We start from the raw sequence: 27,471 nt of genomic DNA on the forward strand, positions 1-27,471 counted from the left end.
GGGCCCCTTTGTCCCCCGGGGGCCCGGCGGGCGCAGTGGGGGCGGCGCGGGGCGCCCGGGGCGTGGGGTGCCGGGGCGCGCGCGTGCTGGCCGCTCGCCGATGGGGCCCCCGAGTCGCCGATTCCTGCCGAGTAAGCAGTCTGGCTCCACCGCGGCCGCACAGTGGCAGCAAGGCTGGGGCGCTGGCGCTGCGCCAGCCCCATCAGAATTAGCTCATTGTTCACTAGCACACTGGCAGCGGAGAGAGGGAGAGAGAGAGAGAGGAGAGGGAGAGACTGAGACTCTTAGAGAAAGAGACACACACACTCTTGGAGAGAGCGCGAGGCAGGGAGACCTTCCCCTCCTTCTTTTTCCACGGCGGCACTTCTTGGAAGTGAAGCCGGTTTGGGTTTTGTTTCCCTTCCCCCTCCTCTCTCCTCTTCCTCCACCCCTTTCCCCTCCCCCTCCCCTCCCCTCCCCCCCACCCCCAAGCTGTCTTTCTAGCATGATGCCCTTTTTCATCCACATTTGTGTTTCAGGTGTAGAGAGGAGAGAGTGAACAGGGAGCGGGGCTTTTGTCTGTAAGTATATGCTATTCCCATCCCCGGCCGGGAGCGCTGCTTTCTCTTTTGTGTCGATTTCTTGCCATTGCTCTTAGCTGGACCCTTCAACCCTGCAGAGTTCATGCTTCTTCCCTCTAAATTTGAAAGAGCTGAAGCGTATATCTTGAAGAAATTCTGGTATTTTGGTCCTGCTGCATTAAGGCTGGAATTTAACTTGGGCTTTTTTTTTTTTTTAATGCACAAGTTAAGAGGGAGAATTCTTTTGGGAAGGGGTGGGGTTTTTTTGCTTGTTGGTGTGGTTAATTTTTGTTCTTCTTGCTTATAAAGCATTGTTAGGAACTGTTTTGTTTCTTTGCATTAGATGCACTTTGGTGCATGCACCCCCATCCCCTTTATTAAATGAATTTGTGTCCCTCCATCCGTACACTTCCTTACTCTCTCCGCGCTGCTGCCGCCGCCAAGGGTCTTCTCAGGCATTCGATCTTGCAACACTTTTTCTGCATTTTCTTATAAAGCAGTTGAACTTTGGGGGAGGGAGGGCTTAAAAATAAATGCATTCTTTCTGCTCCATGATGATAATAATCTGATTTGCATTTATGTGTATCTATAATAACATTATAGGAAAACTCTAAGAGCTTATGATACCCTCTTGGAGAACTTTTAGTTTCTCCATTCATCTTTATTTTTGTCATAACTTATGTTAACAAAAGAACCGTGTTCTGACATAAAGGCTGAGAGGAAAATCACCGCAGCATATACATTAGTGTTTGTTTGGTATAGAGAGAAGGGCATAATGGTGTATATCCCTGACTTTTTCCCCCCCAGTGTAGTTTTTTTTTTTTTTTTAAACACGGAAGGTTATGTAATGCAGTGCCATTTCCAAAAATATCCACTCTGAGGCATTACACTACACGGTGGAAGGCTGATTCCTATTCTGCTGTCTTGATTGCAAATATACTGCTGGTAGTATGTCTGGGAACAAAGAGCAGCCAGAAAACAATCTATTTTTATCGCGTGGTTCTACTTCTAAGTTGCTAAACCTTTTGAACTCCTTCAATTTAAAGATGAACCAAACACTAAGAATAGCCCAGGACCCTGCAAAGCCCGGAACCAGGGATTCCTTTGTCCCCAATTTAAGCCTACAGACCCTTGGAAAGCTCTCTCCGAGGCCCCAGTGGTTACAATAATTTGCATGTGACTTATCTTAACCACAGAAAATGGTTATTTGTCTGTAACCTCTAAACAGCATTTTTCATTTGCTGACCTGTGGTGAGGCGATTTGTCTACTGTATTTAAACATATTTTGCAGGTTGGTCTTCCTGGACTGAAGAGAGGGAGGGTGCAAGGCCAAGACTGTTAACGATTCTCAAAATGGTAAGAATGGGTCATCAGAGGAGACTCTCAGTAGATTCTTGTCAGTCTTTATTTCATGTAAATATCAAACACCCGCCTTCCTCCTTCCTCCACCCCTTATTGTTCCTACCCCATTTGACCTTTAAAAGGGTCTCGCTTTTCCGGCATGTGGGAGCTTTGCCGTGCAGCAATTTATATGAACTGGATGTGGTGAATTAGAGCTTTTGATTTGCAATCATTTTGAATAGAAAACTGAAATTCCTCTTTCAGAAGCGAAGATTTATTTAACTTGAACAACGGAAACCGTTCTGTTCTTTAAGAAGAGTGATGTGTCGTGACATGCACGGAAGAGGGGGCAGCAGTAGGTGTCAGACAACGCAGTGGGTCCTAGTTTAGAGGTAGCCAGAACTTACCCACGGAGTAGGAGTCTGTATCCCGCTAACCAAACAGCCGTAGTCTCTGCTGTCCTTCAGAGCGATCCATATGAAGAGCACAGACTTTGATATTAATATACTCTGTCTCTTGTATCTCAAATGGTATTAGCATTGATACTTTCTGCAGATTTATGACTTCGCTTCTGAGAGGCATCTGCTCAGTTTTAGAAGTCAAGCATGCTACCTCTAAAGGAAAGTGTGACTATTTCAGATAAGTATTATGATCCACAGAGAGGGCAGTTTCATGTCTGATGACTGATTAAAGAGCAAAAGAGATGAAGTATGCATTAGAAGCAGCTGATTAAGTATACTGACCTCCTATGAAAAATGTCCTCCTTGGAAATAAGGTTGGACTGCAAAAAATAATAGAAATGTCCTGCAACTTTGCAGTTAAGTACAGCATGTCCCACTGCAGATGTTTATACTCTCTAAAACACCTCTTTGCCACTTAGAATGTGTGATTTCCAAATTTAGTTTTAGGGGTTTTTTTTTTAAACGAGGGTGGAATTTAATGAATCAAAATTGAATCTGATACACTTGATGTTTTCTTTGAGAACAACCCAAGTATAAGCTTCCCAAAGAGAAGAATGAATCAGAGCAATTAAATGAGTTCAGTTTGAATCCTGTTAGCAAGTAAGCTCTTTATTTTTTGTGTATGCCTCACCTGTCAGTTCAACAGGTGGGTGTCAAAGCCTCAAGTAAAATAGCTCTTGCTCAGACTTAGAGCATAGTGGCCAAATTAAGGAACTTAAGGTGGAAGGGCAAAAGGGATGAACAGAAAATTAAACTGGTCAGTGGGTTTTGTGCAAACGGTTCCTAACTTCACATTAAATTCCTGATCAGTCATTGTCTTAGAGTGCTAGGATGGTAATAAAATGAACTGCTGCAAAGTATTTTTGTTTATTTTTCTTTTTACTGAGACTCGCCCCATCAGCTTATCTTTTAGCTCTTTATCTAGAATCTTACCCTCTGTGTCACCGTAGGTAGACCATGAAGGTTCATGTATGTTGTAATATGTCAGGTGACCAGTTTGGTTAAACATAAATTTGACCGCTAACCCTGCCAGAACCAGCCCTATAGGTCAGGCTCCGAGAGTAAATATCATGTTTCTGTATTAGTGAGTGGAATGAGCTTCGTGAAAGGCCAGCGTGTGTGCCAAAGCCGAGAATGAAAGTTGGAACGATTTGAATGCAGAAGAGCAAATCTGAATTATTATTACATGTTGTTAATTTCTTACAGTTGTCCTTTATGTATGGTGGCAGAATGAGAAATCACAGTTTGTTGCTCTTGGAAGGATTTTTACTCATGGAAAAATTCTCACAACTTTTTGGTGATCCTTTCATCAAGATGTCAGTCCCTTTTGGCACAAGCCCATTGCCTGAAATGAAACCACCGACAGTTATTGTCTGTGGGTGATTCCAAGTAACTTTCTAGCAATTCGCTTATTCCGGGAGGCCTGAGCTCTTAGAAGTCTTTGCATATATTAATGTTAAAAAGAAGTTTCCATTTTATTCTTTAAAAAACTGTTATTAGTGGCACCTCCTTTTCTCCTTTTTGGCAAAATGAAGTTATTTTCCTTCCTTGATTAAAACTGGAATTACTTTGCTGATCTCTGTAACTGGCTTACTTAAAGACTTAGCCAACATACAGTAGAAACTTGGGCTAGGGAAGCAGTAGATCTAACACCTGGCCACCTCTGGAAAATATATGAACATGCCTTTTCTGTTAAATATGTATTTCCATTTATATAATTTAAAACACTAAAGAGGATCTAATTTCAGTGTATTTAGCTGGTTTAGTTAAGGGCTTATGCCAGATACAAATTTATAATCTCACTCCACGGTAAGAAATTACTGGTAGACCTCAGAATTCGAAACAGAGCGATTCAGCATCTAGACATTTTACATACCCCAAAATGATTATGTTTCACAACAGCAATTTGAAGAAACTCAAGAATCCTAGAGTGCCTTTGCATTATCAAAAAAAATACAACCACTTTGTTAACTCTCCCAGGCACTAATCACATTGTATTCTGTGTAGGGGACTCTCTGAGCACAATTCCAGGGGGCGGGGGATGGCACAATTTTTATGGATTACAATGTATTGTGTTGTACAACTCAGTACTGTTAAAAGGTGTAATTTTGAGTATAGTTTGCTATGTCTTAGTTGACCAGAGTGTTCTTTTCAATAATTCATTCCCAAACTTTTTAGGTTATGTAGTAAATGTGCATTTTTCCAGTTGCCCATTATTTATTTATTTATTTTTGTAGTTAACAAGATATTGTGAGTTCGTCCATATGTCTTTAATTTAGATTTGGCTTTTTGCTAAATTTGAATTTCTAAGATACATTTTATGTGAGTTTTTGGTGTTTAGGTGTTTTATTTTAAAGGCACTTCAGATATGTCAATGAGAAGAAAATACTTCAGAATGAGCAGATGATCTTATTGAATAGTTTGAAAAAATGAACTACTTAATCCAATGTCAAGGTTAAGTCCTGATTTTCAACATGACTACCCTCTGTGCAGTAAACCTGCCTTTGCGTATGTGTGTGCATGGACTCACAGTGGCATACACATGGACTCATTATGTTTTAATAGAGATCTAAGAGTTGGAACAATTTAAGTTCTCTCAAAGGCTGATGCTGAGCTTTTCAAAAAGATGAGTTGACTCTATTGTACCGTTCATAGCGTTCTGCTTTTTGTACAGTCTGTGAAGTGGCATTCATGAGCTTACAAGGAGACTCTTTGAATAATCTCTCCATTAACATAAGGTTTTCTTGTTTAAAGAGAAAGACAAAGATTGGAGGGATGAGGTCCTATGGGTAGCTGTGCCATTGGGCTTTGGAATGTAAATTTACAGGTTGCTCAGTTGATTGGGGAGATGCTGAAGAGTAGCTAGGAGGGTAATTTTATATGGTGCTATCTTACACAGGACCTTCCAGCACAATATGAGGGAGAGATTGGGGATTGTTTGGGGAATTAGGACAGTAGGGATTTTCTATCTAGCTTTAACCCCAGTCCAGCTTCCTCTTGATTATATAGATAATTCAGACAGGAGAAGGCATTTGAGCAGAAATCTTGGAATAAACCGTTACTCAGAATGTCACTCTATTTTAACCTGATAGAATTCTTAAAAAATTGTATGTAAAGGAGATCATCATTAAAGAATCCACTTTATTTTAAATCTTAAAATGAATACTTCTAAAGTAGAAAAATACACTTCTGAAATGTGAATACTTCAAAAAAATAAAATAAAATATGAATACTTCACTAAATTAGATGAGGAGCCTCTAGGTGATGAGTGTTATACATTAAGCATTCATCCACTTTGGACTGACTGGGGAGCCTTGGGGAGAGATACTGGCTTCCTTGGTCTGGCACATATTTTTTCGTAGTGGTATGCCTGGCTGAAAAGTCTATTAAGGTCTTATCCTCACAGCCAGAGTGAAATGGAGCATTGACATAGTTATTGGAATAATTGTGCTTAAAACACAACAAAAAACTTGATTTCCTGATTCATCTTGGTTATTCAAAATGTTGCTGGAGTGATAGAGGAGTGGGAAGGACTTGCCTGAATGATCTGTGTAATTCCTTTGTTATACAGGAAAAGACTAGGGATAAGGAAATCTTATCAGCAAATCCAATTTGAATATATCAGAGGAAAAATGTACTGAATGTACTTTGGACTATGTCATCTTGGTTGATCAAGACATATTAAAACAACTTTTAAACTCCTTTGCTTTGAACTGGAAAACAGATTAACCATAAATCTTAGCCCACATCTGTAGAAATTATGGTTGCTAAAAATACCATTTATTGGGTCTAAATTTATCCGAAATGGTATTTCTAGACCTATTTTGCAGGTAGGGACAGCTTCAAGGATTTCTGTCTCAGTGGTTTAAAAAATAGCAGTGACCCTGAAATTGATCTGCTAGTGCATGACAAGTATTAGCAGCTCTAATGGCTTGGGATTTAAGCATTAACATGGCTCTCAACTAAATTCTAAATATCAATTCAGTTATTAGTAGCAATGACATGGTATTAACCTGGGTGTAACACTAGATTATACTCCCCTGCATTATTTGTTGGTTGGATCAGATTCATTTCTTCCGTTGACCAAAAAATCACAGGCTCCCAGAGGGTTAATTTCATATGCAGTGCTTAATAGAGTTTTAAATACATGTTAGAAGCTCAATAAATATTGGGTTGGACTTTTAAAAATTCATCCTTAATGACTGGATTATGTTTAGTTTTGGTGATCTGGAAGTAATTTGTATCCTTACCTTCTTCTAGGAGCTAGGAAGTTGAAGTGAATGTAATTTTAGTTTTCATAGTAAATTATTTTCCATTATTTATTAACAAGAGACAGAAGTTGTGGTTAGGCCGTAAAGCCACTTGCCAAAAGAGTGTGGCCTGCAGTTGCTCACACTGACTGGTTCTAGAGCCACACTCCCATCAACCTGGTGACACGCTAGGTTTGATCCAGCTGTCGTGCTCAAAGCTCACAGCAACATTTCCTGTGGCCATAAGAATCCCCTCCGGGATCCAGGGGGAGCTCTGACCCCGGTACTGGATCTTTAAAGCCCTCACTTCTAGTATAATCTGATTCTGTGATGTTATGAAGATGACCCTGAGGACACAAAGGTGCCATGCCTGCAAGTACTGAAGAGAATGAGAAGAGTTAATGGTAGGATTGTGCCTCTATTCCCATGCCAACTGAACAAGTATTTTTTGAGCATTTTATTTGTGCTTAGTTCTTTTGCATTACCAAAGACGCACACTTGGCCTCTGCCCTCAGTCAACTTACATTTTAGTTGTGGAAGGAAGACTAACGTGTGTGACAAATTTAATGTCATGCGGCATAATCTAGTTCTGAACTGTAAGATGCAGAAGAATGCTGTTACTGAACACTGGGGAATGGGGATGATAGGGTAAAAATTTTTTTAAGGAGGTAGAAGTTAAGCTAGACCCAGAGATGGCGAGTATGCATGCCACCACCACGTCCTGCTGCACCTGTGGCAGACATTGCTAATCAAGCTTGATACTCATTGTTATTCAGCCTGAATATGATTTCAAAGTCCTCAGTGTAGAGTTTAATAATAAAAGTGACTGGAGTTGGCATTACATTTGAAACCTGGAAGCGGACTGTTTGCTCCTTGAGAGCAGGTACCACGCCTTCTTAAACTTTTTATCCCTAGGGCTTCATACTAGTCCTTAATAATTATTAAGTGAATGAAGAATTAAAAATACTTGGATAGATTTCGATGAGAGAGAAGTGAATTCTAGATAAAGGGAGTACATTAGAAAGGTATGCTTACAAGAGTAAGTAAGCATAATGCATTTTTATACAGTAGGGACTGTCCTTCCTATTTAGGGCCCCCGTGCTGTCAAGAACAGGCCTCACAAACTAGACCTCGCAGTCAGGACTCGATGTGCTAAGCCAGAGGAAGCCACCAAGTTGGCATCTTAGAGATGACCCAAGGCTAGCACTTGGGTCCCAACCGGTCAGGTTCTTCATCTTCTGACTGCCCAACAGAAAACATCACAGACTTACATGTACTTCTGGTTAGACGTGAGCTTATTGTGTTGCTGCCCCTCGTTGTCCTTGGGCTGGGGTGGAGTGGCGGAGAGGAGGCAGGGCCCTAGGTACACGGAATTGGGAAGGACGAAGGGAGCAGGGGCCACGTTCTCTCGAGAAGGTGGCAGCAGGTCCCTGGCAAATTCCAGCAGCTGCGTCATTGCCCGCGCGGCCAGAGAGGGCGTTGCCGGAAGGAGGCACCACGCTTCCCTTCTGTGAGGCGAGCTGGGGGTAGCCATGTGTTCATCAGCTGCAAGCACAGGGACCCAGTTGGTTCTCTCTTTCCACGTCTTCCTGATTCGCCAGACACACTTACTCAAAATCCAAGGCAACACTGACATCATCATCATCAAATTGTTTATACTTTGAGGCCTGTAGGCTGTTACTAAGTTAGTCAGTAGTCTAGGGACCATTTGAAGGGAATCTCATCACATGATACACAAAAGTTGGAGAAAGCCAAGACTGAGACGGGTTTTTCTGGAATTTCTTCTGGATATAGCACAGACTCCTAGCTTAGAATACTCCCAGCTTTGAGATTTTCTTTTTGTCTTTTTTTTTTTTTTTAAGATTTTAAAACTTATTTGACAGAGAGCACAAGCAGGGGAAGCGGCAGGCAGAGGGAGAGGGAGAAGCAGGCTCCCCTGCTGAGCAGGGAACCCAATGTGGGACTTGATCACAGGACCCTGGGATCATGATCTGAGCCGAAGGCAGATGCCCAACTGACTGAGCCACCCAGGTGCCCCAGCTTCGAGATTTTCAATGTGAAATGATTTCACTAGCTCTTTTAGTCCTGTCAGATGTGGCTGGACTTACCCGATTCTCTTGGTAAAAGTAACATAGATAAGCATGGTTCCTTGAATTCTTTATGCTTACTCTCACCTCATACTTCTAAGTAATTTTATTCTGTAATTTCTGTTTAGACCTTCCTAAGTTTAATTTCTGTGGCTGGGCAGCCGTGCCAAGAACTATGTAAACGAATCTTTTATTTCTAACAATGATGGAATATATTTTCCTAGAGGGACCAGCCACTTGTTACTCTAAACATACCCCAGGAGTCCCTCCTATGTCTTTGCTTACTCAGTCCTAGAAAGAATGCTCCTTCTGACAAAAGCCATTCTTCGAGTCTGAGTTTAGATGACAGCTCCTCTACAAAATTCAGCCCTGCACGTCCAGCAGGAATAATCTCATGCTCCTCCATACAAGCATCACACTTACAACATTCTACTCATTGGCTGGCTTATTTCTGCCAATCTGTTTTTCTACCCTCCCAACACTGTAAACTCGAAACAAGAACACTGACCCTTAGTAAAAGAGCATCATCCCTCTTTTTGGTAGCAGCTGAGACTGTGATGCCTTGGTTTTGTTTTGTTTTTTCTTTTCCTCTACAGTCAGGATGGTGAATTCAGATGTGGAAAAGTTTCATCACTGAGAGGGAACTCTAGAACAACTAGTGAAGTTGATTGGCATTCTCTTTCCACAAAGTGGAAGGAAGTCCTAACCTTCACTGACATGTTCTAATGGGACCTTGGAACAGATCCCACGACGTCTCTGAACCAGTCTGATCGCTGCTTCAGTACCTGTCCAGGAACTGGCACATCCTTAGTGATCAGTAAATGTCTGTGGAATAAATGAATGAGTCAGTAGTCATGGATACATGGAGATTGGTTATTTCTGGGCAGAAGCAGGTGACTCACCTTGAGATTTATAGCTAGTAACAGCCCAATGCTTTGCAGAACTGTGACAGCTCAGGTTATAAAACTTATGGCCCAGGAAATGAGATAAGCATGGACAGATTCTGAATTGACTACTGAAAAGCCCCCCTTCCCTGATCATTAAGGAAGACTCAGAGTCCGGGGAGGTAGGGGGATAGCGAAATGAAATGTAAGCCTACTATAGAAACAGCTCCCTTCTCGTACACGTCTTTCAACAGAAGAGGTCCTAAGAGAGTCCAAAAAGTTCACTTGGAGTGGTCTGCTAAAGGAGAAATCTCATTCTGGGGTAGAGTCACACATGTCCTCCAAAACACAGGCCATGCGGTGCTGTTCCGTGCGGGGTTGGGGATGCTGCTTTCCCAGCGGTTCCGCGCTTGGTGTGTCAGCAGCCTGACTGAGGCAGTCGTGATGGCAGAGCGTCACCAGCTCCGGTGTCCCAAGGTGACGAAATCTTCATAAATAAAATCATTGCCTGTTACTACCTGAGCGTGGTTTCCATTCTAAGCGTTGTGCCCTAAAAAGTGTTAGGATTATCTAGCTGGAGATGTTCTTAAACCCTCAAATTTAGACCGTGCTTGTTCAACATTCATCCTTACTTTCATAGACTAAAATAAAATGTGACTCGTGTCTGAAAAAGGAAAGAGAAGATCCACAAGAGAATGTGGCCAGTGAAAGGCAGGTCTGTTTGCCCCGTTGAAGCTGAAATCGGGAACCACAGCCACTGATTGGAAAGAAAGGGAGAATAGCTGAGTAGTGGTTGCCAGTAATAATATGAGCCACTAAGTGATTAGAACAAGGGGGAGATTCGTAATGTGCACAGAAGTTTGGTGTGGTCGTCCGGCTCTAGCTCCTCCCTTCTCCACTCCAACTGGTACTCAGATCACCATCACACACCACTGTCCTTTGATTACTGGGGCAGGTAACAGCCTTCCTGTCTGAATTGTGTTTGATACAATTCCAGCAGGGAAAAGTACCGCAGTCCGGTGGCTGAACAGAGAGAAATCTACAAAAGTTGTGTTTAAAGTGGGTCCAGGCATTTTGAGGACCGCTTTTGTTGGACAAAGTCCGTGTCAGATATAGAGCCTGTCCTTGGACAGGAAAGAGGAGAAATTAGGAGAAGACAGTGCATCTTTGGCAGCCAATATTCAGAACTGTCAAGGAAAAGCTAGAGTGAGTAGTTAGATGGATCAAACTTACTAAGATAGTAATAACCATGACCCAAGTAAGGGATTGTTATTAAGTACTTTTCCAAGAAGTACTGTTTCATGCCCTTCATTAAGTGATCATAGTGAAAGTTACCCAGAAGGCTTATTGGGACCACAATCTGGAAGTCTGCTCTTGTTTTGCCAGGCAGTTGCTGAATCTTAGCGTATCAGTGTGTTGTGTGAGTTTGGCAGCGCATGGTTGAATACTTAGCCTAGTGCCTCCTGCATTGTGGGGACTCAGTGAATACTGGCTGAAAGGATGAAGAGTGCGCAGGGAATGGACCCACTCTTTGAAACATGCGCTGTCAGGGACTTCCAGTTGTTGTATGGTTCAAAGAATTCAAGTTTGAAAAGATGACCTAATTATAAGCCCACTTCTTTCCTGGATAGACATCCCAGGATTTGGTGACTTCGTTCTAAAAAAAACTTTTTTGAAAAAAATGTGTTTGTTAATTTGGCACTTCCAGCCCGAATTAATGGGATGTACTCTTGATAAGATGTTCATTCTATAGGATTGAAAGCTACCTACCAAATATTCAAGACCTCACAGAAAGTAGGTATGTAGTACATACTGTTTGATTAATTGGCTGGATAATTGAGATTATATGCCCAACCAATTCAGTTACTCCAGCATCGGAAATTCTGCCCACATCTTCTTTGAGTCCTTCTCCTGTGCATAATTGTGATCCTTAATTACCTGGGTTTGCCTGTTTCTTAGGCCTAGATGCTGTGCACTGTAACTGAGTCTCCATTTCATGCTGCCCTGTGAAGACTTGGGTCTAATTATACATCATGAAATGCCCCTGGCCCTTGGATGTTTTGCTCACTTCTTGATAATAGAATCTTAAATTGTTCTGATCTTGTTATCAAGGTCTGGGAGCCAAGTCTCCACATCTTTTCATCTTTATTAAGCATATTTTTTTCTTTTTCTTTTTTTTTTATGAGGACTGCTTTTTAAAGTTTAATTTTATTATATGAAGCTTAACTGTCTGCCCTGTCACAACCAATTCAATCAGAAATTCAATTAAACTTGTTCTTTGGCATCATAGAAACAATTCATCTGATTATTAATGTGGATTTTTACTAAATTGATCAGCTAATCTTACATTGCTTAGGGAAAGCCAGAGAAACGTCCTGTCTTTCACTGTGATTGACTGCAGTACTCCACATGCAATCTGATGATCAAATGCTATGTACCTTGTTGTTTATTGTTTAGTACCTTCATGATGGTAATAACTAATAATTGGCTTGTTAGCCCATCTCTGTTTTTCCATTTTTCTGTCTTAGAACTATCTGCATTTCTACGTTAATTAAAAGTTTCCAAATGGAGTCAGGTTAAATTTGTTTTTCTTTCTAAATTACCATTCTTGGTAGTTTATACACTGTCTCTCTGGGCTAATATGTGTTTATTTTCTTCCTCAGTTAGGATCACTTTATATTTTTATGTAGTAGAATTGACTCTTGAACAACACAGATTTGAACTGCACCGGTACACTTATATGCAGATTTTTTTTTTTTTATAAATACAATACAGTACTGTCAGTGTATTTTTTTTATGATTTTCTTAGTAACATTTCCTTTTCTCTAGCTTACTTTATTGTGAGAATACAGTAAATAATATATATGACATATGGTATATGTATTAACTGACTCTGTTACTGGTAAGGCTTCCGGTCAGCACTAGGCTATTAATAGTTAGGTTTGGGGGGAGTCATACACAGATTTTTGACTGTGCGGGGCCTCAGGGCTCCTAACCCCAATGTTGTTAAAGAGTCAACTATATACGGTTTGTGTATTTGAAGATCATTGATAAACTTTTAATTCTCCTTTAAGCAGTTTGTTTTTAAATGGGAATGTTGAAGTTACAGTGAACATGATTCCAAATACATTTGATGAAGGAAAGCTATTCTGATTTTGTGCATTGCTAGGCCATCTGAGAAGTTGTTTGAGAGTTCATTTGGGGGTCGTATTCAAACAATTTGGTTTCTCAGCAAATGCCCTTTGTAATTAGCTGCAGTGATTACTAGATACTTGTTTTGTTCTAAATATTTCCTTCCAGGGAAAATGGAAAAAAAGACAAAACTGTGATGACCAGTGTAGCTTGGGTTTAATCAGATCCAAAATATTAACATAACCAAGCCAGAGTTGCTGCTCTAACAGCAGGCTTCCCACAAGGACTGTAGTGACACATGGCTACTGAGAGCAAACCCTCTCTGCCCTCAAACAGAGCTAACTGGCACATTCATCCTAATCTTACTCTGTTCCTTTTAGTTTTTTGCCAGTTTTCATACGGAAGCCTCTCAGCGGCCTCTGTGTGACCTGAGCACTTAAAGCCTGTGGGTACAGATCTGGCTATATTTGTCTTTTTTTTTTTTTTTTTTACAGCCAAACTTCTTCTTATAAGATAATCAGCTAGCATCTGATTTAAACCAATTTTAATCACATCCTCTCGCAATAGAAATGACTTTCCCTCCAAATCTGGTGATCTGTTATGATGCTCTTTGTTGTTGAAGAGATAGCAGTCTTTAAACGACCAAGGCAGGTAGGGTGGGACATGGTGGAGCGGTGAAATGACTTTTGCTCAGTGCTGGGGGGTTTGCAGCTGCCAGCAGGAGAGGGCACACGGATGGAGAGAGTGACCAGTTTCTTTGGGAATGAGCACTTTGCGACAAAATGCACACTTTCTGGAAAGCTCAGTCTTGAACATGTCAGCCAGAGGAATGCTTTGATATGTCCACAAACTCCTCAAAAGCAACTGGCTATCTCATCCTCCACCCAGCCCAAGAAAAATACAAAATCCTTATGTCTAGATTAAAAAGCAAAAAAAAAACCCTTACTGCCCTTTGATTGACGGCTTTAACAAAAGAAACGGATATCTGAGGACTTTTTCTTCTATATTGTTGGTGAAAATTTTCCTAAGATTTTAATGAGTAGCACATAGTTTAGGACAAGAGGAAAGAAAAAAAAGGCATCCTTGGTGAGTAGAAATCAGACTTACATCTTACAGTTATTTGAAGGTGAAGCCTAGCATACCTAAAATTGTTTAAACCAGCTAATAAAAGCAAGTCTAGATGTTTCCTATTAACCTTGGAATGTGCTTGGAAGAAGCACGGCTAACTCCTGATGTCTGGTATTGGAAAGCAAGATGGCAGCATTACCCTCGTTTGTGGCACAGATTTTGTTCAGAAATTCACAAGTGCAGTCTTGTACGGGGCACAATAGAGTTTTCTTCTTTCTCAGTCTCCTTCTTCCCTCCCCCCTTCCTACTTCCCTGCTCTTCTTTCACCTTAAAAGTAGAAGAAACATTGCTCGATGTAGTGTTTCTAATTTCTTAATTACAAGTGAAAACCAATTTCTATAAGGGAGTAAGGTGGTCCAGACTTAGAAACGCAATGTGTTAAGTAAATATTTACTCTGGTTCCACTCCAGGGAGGTAAAAGATTTTATTAACATATTTGTTGAGGTCATGGGGGCAAGGAAAAGCTTATGCTGTGCTTAAATGCCTGAGGGGGCTTTTGTGTGTGTGTGTTGCTAGTTAACAAAGGCCAGCATTTCTTTTTTCCTGCTGAAAAGAGCAAATATCTTGTTTTGTGGCCTTTACTTTCTTATTGTTCATTCACAAACTGCTTAATCTCAAACCAGAGCTTTAAAAAGCTGCTTTATTTTTTCCCTTTGTTTGGAAAATCTCTTCTTAGATATCCCTTCTGAGATTTGTTTCCAAGCTTTGTTCTTGTACTTTTCCTTCTGGTTTACTTTGGTCTGTTATCAGCTGTTTGTACTGTGTTTTGTCTTTATCGCCGAAAAGAAAAATCATCCACTAAAAGTCAAAATTTGAAGTGTTCAACTTCATTCCTTGAGTCCAGTCCGCAATTTGGCTCTGGTTACTGTACCAGGCTGACCTCCAGCCCAGGGGAGGGTGCCTTGGCAGAAATCTGAGAATTCCTCGATCAGTAACTCCCTTTTTTGGATTTATGGAGTCTTTAGGTGGATTGCTTTGTGCTGAGCATGTTCCTGTTGGAAAGAAACAAGGCTGGGGTGGGGGGAGGAGTCTGTGCCGCACGTGTTCGCAGCCGACCGTGTTCACCAGCTGCCGCTGCACCCTGCCTTGAACCAGGCACCACCAAAGCCCTGACACATCACCCAGCAGTCTGAGAGAGTGGTGAAAAAGCAAGGCTGGATAATGATGTTAACCTTTTGTGGCTTGCTCCTGACTTGATTCGTTGCTCCTCTTGAAAGACTTTGCTGTTATTCTTAGAAATCAAATTTTTAAAGACTCAGCAGCCAAACAAGCAGCATATTATATTGTGGAACAGAGTGACTGGGAAAGCTCTTTGTGCTGACGATTGATTTCACATGTAAACACTTTCGTTTTGTTGCCAGCGAGATTTCCTTTTCCTTTCTCTGCCTCCTTGAAATCTAGAAATAAAATTCCACAGCTGTCAGGTTCCCACATATTCATCAGCGGCCTCTCAAGATGGCTTCACCACGAGCAGAGTGAATTTAAAGGATTCTACTATTAAAGTCGACACAGCTTGTTTCAGACATCCCAACTCACAAAGAATTACACATCTTTTGCCCGCCTGACAGGTAATGTTGGCAGTAACCTGTTGTGCTGCATGTTAATAAAAGGTGGACAGTGGACCTGTGCACCCGAAGCAAAGCAAATGCCAGGGGGCTTAAGCAGTTTGTGAGATCAACCATCATCTTCCCCCTTGAACCACGGTTGTCTCCCCTACCCCCATTTCTGCAGGTTAAGAACTTGTCAGGCCATGGAAAAGCTGAGTGTCAGCAGGTGTTGTAATGCAGCAGCGCCCTGAAAGGGCATTTACAGCTGAGTGCGATGGTCAGGGCTTGGTAATGGGTTTTCTGTAATTACCCACTGTTACCGCAGCCGGCTTCCGCGTGCGTGCGTGCATATGGATGTATTTAGGTGGCTGCATGTTTCAATTAGTTCCCAAACCAGAATGTTTGCCAACTTAGGCACCAACTGACACTTACTCTGCTTTCCAGAATGGGCAGAGGTTACTTACATACATTATCTGAATGGCCCAGTGTTCTGTATTTTTATTTTATTTTTTATCTTCTGGTTGCAGTGCATTTCCTAAGCGGTGTGCCCCAACTCCAAACAGCACTTGCAGGGTTAGGCAGATTGCTAAGACTAGGTCTCGAGAGAGAGAGCTCAGTGCATCATCTTTTGGCACCATCTAATCTTTGATGTAATGCTGTTCAGAGAAAATGATCCTTGCAACTCATTTATGGTTTCAGTTTACATGCTGCCCTCTCACATGGCCAGCAACACCTGGGAGCAGAGTAGATTTAAAGGGAGATTCTTATTAGCACCACTTCAAAGGGTATTTGCAGAAATGAAGTACATGTGTATGCATATAAATTCTCCTTGTAATACAGTACCAGCTTTCATGACCTCCCAGCCAATTAGGCAGAAAAGAACATGTACACATGCCAACACACACACGGACACACACACACTGTTTAATTGGCAGAGAGATTATGAAAATATGCTCCTTTGCTGTTCGAAGAATTAATTATGCAGGTTGGACACCTGCTGCCCTGCTGTTTTCCTAATTGCAGGGGGTGGGTACCTGTCCTTGTTAAGTCATAAAAGGGCCATGTGTGTGCATTCCTTAAGCACACACAACTCCACCAAGGATAGAAAATAATCTTATAATTATGGTCGTTAACAACCAAGCCATGCAACATCTTCATGGCAGGTTTCTAAGAAAGTGTGTTAGCCAATTAAGCAAGCAGCATATACATATGTGATGTGTTTAGGCTCTGAAGACAGCCATGGCCCTGCCTTTGGGGATCATTCTCCTTTAACAGTCCCTTCAAAGAGCTCTTGATAAAGACAGTAAATGAACAGAGAAACATACAAATTCACTTCATTTCATTTAGTTCCCAAACCAGAGTGTTTGCCAACTTAGGTACCAACTGACACTTACTCTGCTGTCCAGAGAAAAATACAGGTAGAAACGGGTAATAAACAGGTACAATTCGAATTTTACGTGCAGCATAAAAGTGACTGGAAATGTCAATTCGTTTGATTCTGTGTGTGGACCATACTATTGGAAAACATTCTGCAAGTTTTTAAATGAAAAGCTTAGGGGACTGTTAAAAAAATTTAAGTGATAATCTAGTTTGCATGGTTTTAGGACCTTCCAGGAGTGGCCTCTGACTTCCCCCACATTTTATTTTTCTAATTTGGATGCCAAGTAATAATTATTGGCAAGCTAATTATCTTACAGACTTAAAAAAATGAAGTTATTTTTCATAGTGCATTATCCAGAGAGTAAAACAAGCCAAGAAAGAAACGAAGAAAGAGATTTAAAAAAGGGGAAACCATGAGCATTTCATTCTCAACTTGGATGACAGACCATTGAAACTTGAATACCCAACCATCACATACATGGAAAAGAATCAGTAAGAAATAGCATATTTTTATCATAAAATTTTACTCAAATATGTAGTAGGTTTAAAATATTTAGTAAAAGCAGAAAATTGGTTTTACCTAAGAGCTGCTCATGGATATCTAAATACCTATCTATCATGATTAGTGTGCTTAAGCCAGTGTGGTTCGTTTCATCAGTTCTGTTGTTTTTAAACTTAGCTGTTGGTGAGATAATGCAGCACTGGAAAAAAAAAATGCATTAACTAATATATTCAGTGACAAGCATCAACCCTTAGCCTTTCCCAGAATTCAAGCAAAACCTTTGCATCTTCTCCAATTTAAAACACGATCAGTTTCCTTCCCTCTGTATTTTCTCAAACACTCATGTTTTCTTCATTGTTGAGGATATAGCTTGTTTCTGTGATTTCTAACTTCTGGAAGAACAGTATTCCAGGGGGTTCTGAGGATTTTACTTGAGCAAGAGCAAAACAATTATTTTATATATGGAACTCTGAAGTCAAGGTGTCAGCAGGCTGGTTTCCTCTGAGGCTCTCTCCTTGGCTTGTCGATGGTCCTCTTCTCCCCGTGTCCTCACGTGGGCTTCCTGTGTGTGTGTCTGGGTCTTCCTTTCCTCCTTATAAAGACACCAGTCATACTGGGTTAGGGCCTCCCTAAATACTTCATTTTAACTTAATTACCTCTTTAAAGAGCCTATCTCCAAATGTATGCACATTCTAACTGGGGATTAAGATTCTGACACATGAATTTTGTATGTGGGGAGTGTACAATTTAGCCCATAGAACACACTTTTATAAAATGATCTTTTGTGCTCCTAGAAGGCAGGGACTGTATTTCTCGTAATCCCTAGAACCTAGCATTGTCCAGCACACTGCAGGTGCCTCCCAAACTTGCGGCGAATGCATGCATGGACAAAGGTATCCTGAGGTATTGGAGAGCAAGGGTAATGGTTGTCACAGATCTTTTCTCTTAAGTCCTTCATTTTAGAGTTTCAAAACACCACAGGTAAAAGAAAGAACAAAGCTGTAATGGAGGTAGTATATATTTCCAATAATCTACCAACTTTTCCCAAATCCAAAAAAAACCAAAAAAAGTTTAAATATCCCCTTTAGATGCTATATCCAGGGATATTTTGAGTTCTTAGAGACCAACCAATTCAAGTTTTAAGAATGTAACTGAGATGCCTCTATCCCTGCCATTTTTGGCTTCAAGTTCTGATTCTGAAGGAGACTGGAAGAATTTACCACAAGGCCAAAATGACATTTATTTTTCCTAAAGTAGACAATGATTACTTGATTCAAACGCTAAAAAATGCCTAATTAGAAGTGCCCTTGGTCAATTTATAGATAAATTATTATGTTTCAAAAGAAAAATTTGGGTTAGGGGAAGAAATTTCTTTAGTTGTGGGTTTTGCTATCAGATACCCATGTTCCTGAGTTCTTTGGCAAAAAAAAATCATTGTATTTCTTAAAAAAGTTCTTGGAAAAACAAATTGTAAGAATAGTAAGTATAATGATTTCTGAGGCTAGGTATTTTCCCCTGCAGATTGGACTTGGGTGGCTTTTGTAGTGATGCTTTGAACCTGGAAGCTAAATGCTAAAGCAGTGTCATTTTGTTAAAATAGACTCACAGAAAAGCTCAAGAACACAGACATACGTTTACTTGATGTAACTTTTCATTGCGTCCATGTGCTTAAGTTTTTACATGTATTTTTATCATTTCTGTTGACAATAAAACTTTATTTCTTGCTAATATGTATAATATTTAAAATTTGCACTTAAAGCCTACTCGTAAAGGTAGTAATGTAGAAATGTATTTATATTAGGTGAATTTTATATCTATTTATATTAAGTGAATCGATAGTTGATCCCAATTGGGATCTCCTTAAAATTAACCACAAAGTAGGATTTGGTATGCTGTGACTTTGTTTTAAGCCTTAAAAAAAGCTTGTATATTTTAGATGGCAATTTTGTTTTCTTCACCCATTCCCAGTTAAAGGGAATGTCAGGGGTGACTTGTTTGTCCCAAACAAGGCAGATGGTGGAATTCTCCCAGAAGGATCTGGGCAGAGGAGGGGAAAGCTGAAGGAGGTTCAGGTTGGGGGAACCACATGGCCCCGAAAGCAGACCCAGTGTGAAGTCGGACTTCCATTCTTGCAGGATGAGCTCTCAAATATGTAAGATAGAAATGTGTGTGGTGTCTGTGGACTAGTGTAATTTTGAGAGAGGTGGGAGGCAATTTGCATTCTGGGGTGATTTGAGGGCATCAGGATAGTGGGAAGTTGAGAATCTGGAAATCTGGTTTGAGTTCAAGTCCTATCCTATACTCACTGTGTGGCTTTGGACAAGTGGGTGACCTTTCTGAGTTTCTGTTTTCTTATCTCTGAAATGGTAAGTTTATTGTCAGGATATATTAGGGTAATGTATGCACAACTGCTTTGTAACCTGGGATGTGTCATAATGTCACCGGAGTAAAGCAAAGATAGTTACTGTTAGACTATCCCAAAGAATCAACACAGCCATCCACATTTCCTAGCTCAGGCCCCCTGACCAAGTGGATTGACCAGGACAGTGAAGACATTGCAGTTAGCCCAGGGACTAGGCTACCACATCTATGGCTTCCAAAAACAAAAACGTTAAGCCTGTTTGTTAACCTATTAATGAGATGTGATTCTCCATATTATGTATTGAATGTGAGGCTTATTTAGAGCATTTAGTGAATCAGATCTGGAGGGAATCTTATCTAATTTCCTCCCCTCCCTTCAAGCAGGGCTGTATCAGATGTGAATTAACTCTGGCAGATGGTTGTTAGATTCTGTTTCTAAATTTCTTAAAGGAGATTTCACAGTTTTCCTCTCTAAATTCCTTCAGTAATTTAACAATTCTTATGCCAAGTCCTTCCTTATAGCTGACCTAAATCCATGCTGTAATTTAATTCCTAACCCCCTACTCCTGTCTTTCCTGGAGATGGAGAACAGCTGGTCAGCAAACTTCTTATGCTAATAACCCTTTGTATATTTAAAGAAGAATTATTCAATTCCGCTCAGGCTCTCTACCTTGTCCCACATGCCCCCATCCCCAGATTCATCAGCTGGAATTCTCTGAATCATTCATGGGAATGCTGCCCATCTCCCTGCCTCTCTCTGACACTTTGCTACTTTCAGGCACTGGGCAGAGTGTGCCAGTGGCCCCCTGGACCTGGGGAGAATGCAGGCTGCTTGTTCCTGTCCTCCTTATGCTTTGTGCATAATGTTGAGCCATTTAATCAATTATTGGGATAACCCCCTAACGGTTTTATGGGCGTGTGGCACATTTATCTCATAAACATGTAGTTTTAAGTATACTTACTATAGGTTGCTTTGAAAGTCAGGCCTCCCCAGTGCCCTAGTTTGCTCAGCTAGTCATGTCAGGAGGCTGCCACTTAGCGTGCTGATGAGAACACTGATTGACATCTTTGCTCTACTGGACTTAGAAGACACTGGCAGCCAGAACTCTCCTGGGTGCGGTATACATTTGGATGCACTCTAACAGTCTGAAAGAGGTGCTTTCCCAGCGCTCTAAATTGTAATCAGGAAAGAAGTGACATTGAGGATTGAACTCATGAAGTTGATCCCATGTGGTTTCAGAATGGATGCTGTTTTTAATCTGAATGTGTGTGCTTTTATGTCTCTATAGGTTTATTACCCAGAGCTCTCTGTCTGGGTCAGTCAAGAACCATTTCCAAATAAGGAAATGGAGGGAAGGCTTCCTAAGGTAAGATCCTTAGCTACCATTTTGTTAAAAATGTTTTTCAATTTAGAGGCAACTAAAAAAAAAGTTATTTTTTTTATTTTAATATCCATTTAGTCTACAGTAAGAACCTATTAACATGGTACTGTTATGACCTTGGAAATAAGATATACTAGAAATATATATGTATATATCCTAAAGTGCTGTGACTCTTAAAGTTCACATTATCTTCCTTTCTTGACAAGTCCAAAGCAGATTTTCATTGAGAATCTATCAAATGTACATTTTACAGGTTTTTACTTTGTTCCATTCTTGGGTAGATAAACTCAAGAATGATGATTAAAGTAAATGACACTTTTGTCTGGTAATCATGCCTGAATGATCAAATTACCCAAGAAACAACATAAACTATTATTTTTATTTCTTCTAATTTTTAGGCCTAAAAGTATTTTCTACAAACATGCTTTCTTTGTTCTGACATCTTAGGTGTGATAATTCTCTGCATTAAAAAAATTTGTCAAATTTACATTTTGGATTTAACACCATTTCCAACAACACCAGCACTTACCAGTTTTTAGGGTAGATACCTTTGGACTTGCCTGTTAAGGTAAATACCAGTTTGACCTTAAGGAGAGAGGACTGTACTTTCTACCAGTGACCTGTTGATTTTGCAATTAAGAAAGAAAAATAAAGTGCACTGAAAATAAAATATCCATTCAGAAGTTTCATAAGTGTAATTGACACATGGTGAGGCTTTCCCAGCTCTTATTGACATTTTAATGTTTGAGAAACTCTTACTTACACTAAATGGTTTCAGCAGTTCCCTATCTTTTACTGACAGGCAGAATTTGAAGAGATTGTGTCAACTGGCAGTTTGCACTAAGAGAAAACAATTCCAAATCACTTTTAATCTTCCAGAGAATTTCTGAAGGTCCAGGTTGAAACCACTGTTAGGAAAGTAGGTGAACAAAAGGATTCTGGCCCTGCCATGTGCTGTCTTGGTGGGGTGGAAGTGAGCTAGTGTACTGGAACTTTACTTAAAACACACGCACACCCCCATCACCCCGATACCAATCCACCACCCCACCCCAATCCTCCTCCACCCCACCACCACCCTACCATACCAGCACCCACCCGCCGCCCTAGGACACACCCCCTGCCCCTTCACTACCCACCCCCCACCACCGCACCTTACCACCACACCTCCACACCATCACTCCAGCAGCACCCCCACCAGCACCCCACCAGCAGCAATAGCATAACTCTAGACATTCTTTACTGGGAAGCTCGGGGCATAATTCATCTGAGCAGCTGAGGGTAAGACATGATAATGGAAGAAGTAAGGGAGAGTATAGTGTTTTCATTATTTCTGCCCCATTCAGCCATCCAGAAGTCCTTTCTTTGATACTGGTGACATCAGCCAGAGTGGCAAGACTACGCAAGTTCTTCAATGAGGTCAACAGTGCCTCCCTTTTTCTTAGAAGGCCAACCCAGGACCTGGGCCTTGCCTCCACTGAGGCATGCTCCACAGGGATGGCACAGTGGATCCTGAGATTCAGGTCTTCTGTTAATTTCTTTCCTCTCTCCATATGTGAATAATCCTCTAAGCATAATATATTTGTCCTTCCCAGCAGTTTCCCTATGGAAAAGCATATCTTTGCATAATCAAGAAAAATAATCTTGACTTACGTTGTCCGAGGCACATTACTGAGAAGCTGAGGGATTCATACACGAACAGTTCTCAGGAGAGAGGGCCATCCAACCTGAGGTAGATTAATTATAGAAGCATCCAGGAGAACCGGTCTGTGGGAACCACTGGACACATCTGTTCCTGCTCCTCCAGCCTTCTAGAATGCTCAAGATCCTCAGTCCTCTGGGAGCCATTAGGTGCTGGATGATGGAGGAAGATGGGATTATTTTTGCCTGATTGTTTTCTCTTACAAGGCCCAACTTCTGGAGAAATAAGACTACATTGTGTCGTCTCTTCAAAAACCTCCTCCCCTTGCTATAGAAGCCTACAGTTCTTTCAGTGAGGGGCAGACTTTATTCTTTTTTCAAAAACTGAGGGATAGGAAGTAAAGACTGGAATCTAGTAAATTCCGGCCTCCAAAGGGAGGATGTGCAGAACTCTCCCTGGCTTGTCTGGTTGTGGCCCCTCAGGGCGCTTTAGTAGCACACCAGCCCGCATGACTTACCACCACTGCCTTGCCGTTGTCCAGTTACTCGGGCATCTCGCATACAGAAAATAAAGGGCAGGATGGACAGGGACTATTTTTGTCTCTGTTTTAATCCCTGTAGCTTTAAAATCTGAGTATTCAAGCCACAGTAGGCACTCAGAACATGAATAATAAATGAAGACATGAACGTTTTGGGAGGGGGGGTGGTCTCAAAACAGAAAAAAATAGTAAAAATGGTAAATTCAAATCTGAAATAATCTCCTTCACATTTTTTTTTCCTGGAAATACCGCTCCCCAAATTACCCAGAATCCCACCCAATCTTCGTTTGTTTTTGTTGTGTATTTTCCATGGAGGTAATGGGTTAGTAAGATGGGGACTTACACAGAGACTGACTATATATTCACTTCTGAACAGAGTATGAACTGAAGTGAGCAGCTTTAAGGGCACAGCATAGTTGTAGTTGAGTGAAATCATACTTAGGAAGCTTTGACTTTCCTTCCTGGCCTGTGATAATTAGCAGCCACTGAGTTCTTCATTTGTCCCAAACCTCAGTTTGTCCTATCTTGAACCAGGGTGACTGGCTGAGAGGAGAGGAGGGACAGACAGTTGAAAAGCACCAGGATTACAGTGCATTTTTTTTAAATCTTGGGATTGTATGCCAAAATTTCAAGATTAAAATTATTTGCACAACTGAAAAACACTGCCCAATATGATGGGCAGATTCTAGAAATTTATTTAGATCCTTAAGTATGTGTGAGTACATTTTAATTCAGTTTTCTGATTTGGTCCTATTGCTATTTAGGGGTACCAAAACAACTTCTAAATCACAATCTGAGACTGGAACATGAAAGTACACACAGAGTGGACTTTCTGTACATCCTGAAAATGTATGCTCTCAAAGTCCGAGATTTTTAAACACAAAATTTAGGCATACCAGGTGTTTAACATTAAAAAAAATATATACAGGAAATAAGACTTATTAAAGCTGAATTATCTGTTACATTTAGTTCATCCTGGGGCTGCTGAAAACATTGTTTCAAGTTGTTTGAAAGTTGAATTCTTAAAAAGAAATTCAAATACAGTAATTTACAGATCTCAAAGCAAGATTATTATTTTAACCCAAGTATTCAACCAGTCAAAACAGCTTATTGTACATGTCCTATTGAAACATGTGATCTGAGCAAAAAGGAAAAAAAATCTTTTAAAACCATATTGGATAATGTGTCTGAGAAAACTCCAGCAATTAATGGTTTGGCTGAAAGACAGACTATTGTCAAATCACTATTTTCATATCTGATTGGGATATACAGGGTGTTTGTGGTAAAGTTAAAAGTTAAGACTTATCATCCCTTGAGCAAATGGGCTACTCGTCCTGTCCTCTTGCTCTTTGGTTATGATGGAGAGCTTCTCCCCATGGGTGCCTGATGGAGCACCAGTCACACTGCGGTTGGATTATTCTAGACAGAAACACAAACACCTCACTCACAACCAGGCTTGTGAGGATTGACTTAGAATAGCCCCAGGCCAAACGAGGTGGATCTCACTATCTCTTGGCCTGAGTGTCACACTATCCTCCTCTTTCTTGCAAGCACTCCCACCTTTGGTGCCCACTTGTGGTTCTGATTATCAGGCCCACATGGACTGGGCCAGTTGTTCAGAGAATAAACCATACATAAGTGACCTTTGAACAAGCTGTGACCTCCTTTTAAATATTTTTATTATATATTGGAAAACTGGCAATTACCCACCTCCACCACTGAATGCATTAAAGAAAATGTATTAACACTCTTATGAGCACCTCTTACCCAGCCTCATGTTGGGCCCTGTCTCCTACTAGAAACTGTTCTCAGAAACCTGACTCTGGGGAATGCCGCCTCCCACATGGCTGGGCATAGCCATTAAAGAAGCACTTGATTCTCCTGAAGCCAAGGCAGCGAGTGTTTAATTACTTCATGCCCCCACAGACCTAATATTTACATTCGGGTGAACTGTGTTTAATATGTAAACTCTGTCTGCAAAACATCTGGAGTTCAGGGATAAAAGGCGGGAGGGAGAAGCAAAAGATTTCAAATGGTTTCAGAAGCATGACTAACTGTCTTTGTGTGTGTGTGTGTGTGTGTGTGTGTGTGTCCACCTGCTTTTCAGGGAAGACTTCCCGTCCCAAAGGAAGTGAACCGCAAGAAGGATGAGCAGATTGGGGCCGCCTCCCTGACTCCACCTGGCAGCATTGAACTCCACTCCCCAGGCATCGGTTACCTCCACCCTTTTTAATCATCACACCTCCATTTGTATTACATATGGTGTATGGGTATTGATGAGGTCATGGTATCATATATGGGATTTTTTTCTGTGTAAATCATCAAGTATAAGAAGAAACTATGGGACTCTGAGCCTTGCTTTAGAGAATTTACAGTGGACAAATAGGTATCATCAAACCAGTTTTTAATCATTCTGACTCAAGTGAAACCGCTCAGAATTTCACACTGTGAATCCACGTTTACAACCCTTACAGGTGGGCCTTCAGGCCTGGTTCTCGACAACGATGTCTTCCACAACTCAAACTCCCTCTGCTCTCACACAACCGGTTCACTCCTGCCTTTTCACTCACACAGCTCCTGACTGCTTCTCGCAGAGGCTGAGAGTCCCCATTTTTTTTTTTTTTCATTTAGATGTAACAAGCCTAGTAGTTTATGTTCATCGATTGTCTGTATATCTATATTTTATCCATGTACTCTTTTGATGTATAGAAGTAGTTTGAAACTCATTGTTTCCTTGTGGTAAGTGACCGAGATGCTGCCACAGGACCTGAGACACTGATGAATGGTGCTATTTTGGACTTTCAACATGCTCCTTGGCGAGGTAGCTCTGATGGAGTTATATTTTATTTCCATGTTCTAAGAAGGTGTTGGTACTCTGTTTCCCTGAATGTTGTTCTCTAGACTGGATTGACTTGTTTTCCTCGTGTCTTCAGTGTGGCTTTCTTCTTCCGCGTTGTAGGCTGAGTGAACGCCACCAGAGTGAGAGACTCACGTCTCGCCGGCTGGCGCTCACGGACGTGCAGTCCCTGGAGCGGGAGCAATCACAAAACTGTAATTTACTTACCAAATCTCTTCTTTCCGGTAGCCTCGCCTGCCTAGCTTAGAGAAAGAAAAGCAATACTTTGACAGGCGTTTTTAGGTGTCTCTTTTGGTTCTTTTTGTTTGAAAGGATATTTGGGGGGAGAAAGGGCAAACGTTTCAAATAAAGGCCCTCTGGAAAAAAAAAATCCAAAAAAACTGACATCTGAGTCGAATCTGAAAATTACACCTTTCCCAAAAATTAAGTTGGAAAAAAATGTCTTTATAAAATTAAAAAAAAGGCAGAGCACTCTTCTTTGGCAGTTTTGATAAGCAAGGTGTAGATTTTACATTTTTGTCCTTGCTCCCAATGAAATGGATAAACAAAAATAAGACCAGACAATACCATCTACTCACGGATTGTTGTTGTGTTAGCCAGTCTGAAAGCCCACCTTAATTTTTATATAACTGTCTTTTAGCTCTTCCTTTGACAGGGCAGGCTGTGTTCTGCACTGTTCCGCTTCTGTTAACACGGATGATGCATGCACTGCACTTCTTCGTTCTGTTCTTGCTCCCACATTGGCCTGAGTTTCTTGTGCATTTTCCTGCTCCCTCCTTTGTTAGAGTAGGTGTATCAGCTGTGTAAATAGAGCAAGAAAACAGTATTCTGCATCTGTGGCATTTATGTAGAGTTGCAGTTGTGCACTGCTGAAAATGCAGGCTTTTGTAACAATGTGATCTTTACTGATGCACTCACAATAAGTACCCAGTGTATTTTAGCTATTTTAGTAGTATTTGTTCAATAAATATGCAAGCTGTAAGGTAACTGGCTTGGCTCATCATTGGAGAGGGCTACTTTTGAATGCTTTCGCTGGTTCATGGTAATTCGTGTGTTCTCAGAGCCCCCAGAGTAGACTGAAGGGCATCTATCAGCTCTGCCTTTCACGCGTGTTCCCTTCTGAAGGTTCTACGTGATTAGGGGCTAGGCTGTGGCATTCTTTATTCAAAATATACCAGACCTCACTTCTTCACAGAATATTTGCGCTTATACACAGATAAAAGGCTTCCACTTGGAGGAAGATAAACATTTGAGACAGGATTTTAAGTCATTAATTCATATGTACCCAGCTACCTGGGATCTAGCACATGATGAGATGGCATCATCAGAATCTTCTGGAGGTCTCCTATGACCCCGCAACCCAGAAATTCAGGGGGGTGCATCCTCTCCCTGTGCATAAGAAATGCAGCTGCTCCCTCCTCC

At 41.0% G+C, this 27,471-nt stretch overlaps 1 protein-coding gene across 1 annotated transcript; it reads left to right on the plus strand.

Moving 5' to 3' along the window:
* NREP (neuronal regeneration related protein) lies at positions 1-27,036 on the plus strand. The gene is made up of 5 exons (XM_081826466.1): positions 1-131; positions 519-560; positions 1,852-1,916; positions 20,923-21,000; positions 25,300-27,036. The coding sequence occupies exons 3-5, from the start codon at positions 1,914-1,916 to the stop codon at positions 25,423-25,425; spliced, it is 207 nt and encodes a 68-aa protein (XP_081682592.1). The 5' UTR covers positions 1-131; positions 519-560; positions 1,852-1,913; the 3' UTR covers positions 25,426-27,036.
* The last annotated feature ends 435 nt before the right edge of the window (positions 27,037-27,471 follow it).

Source organism: Leptonychotes weddellii, chromosome 7, assembly GCF_054177405.1.
Source record: "Leptonychotes weddellii isolate Sample4059 chromosome 7, ASM5417740v2, whole genome shotgun sequence".
Classification (NCBI taxonomy): Eukaryota; Metazoa; Chordata; class Mammalia; order Carnivora; family Phocidae; genus Leptonychotes; species Leptonychotes weddellii.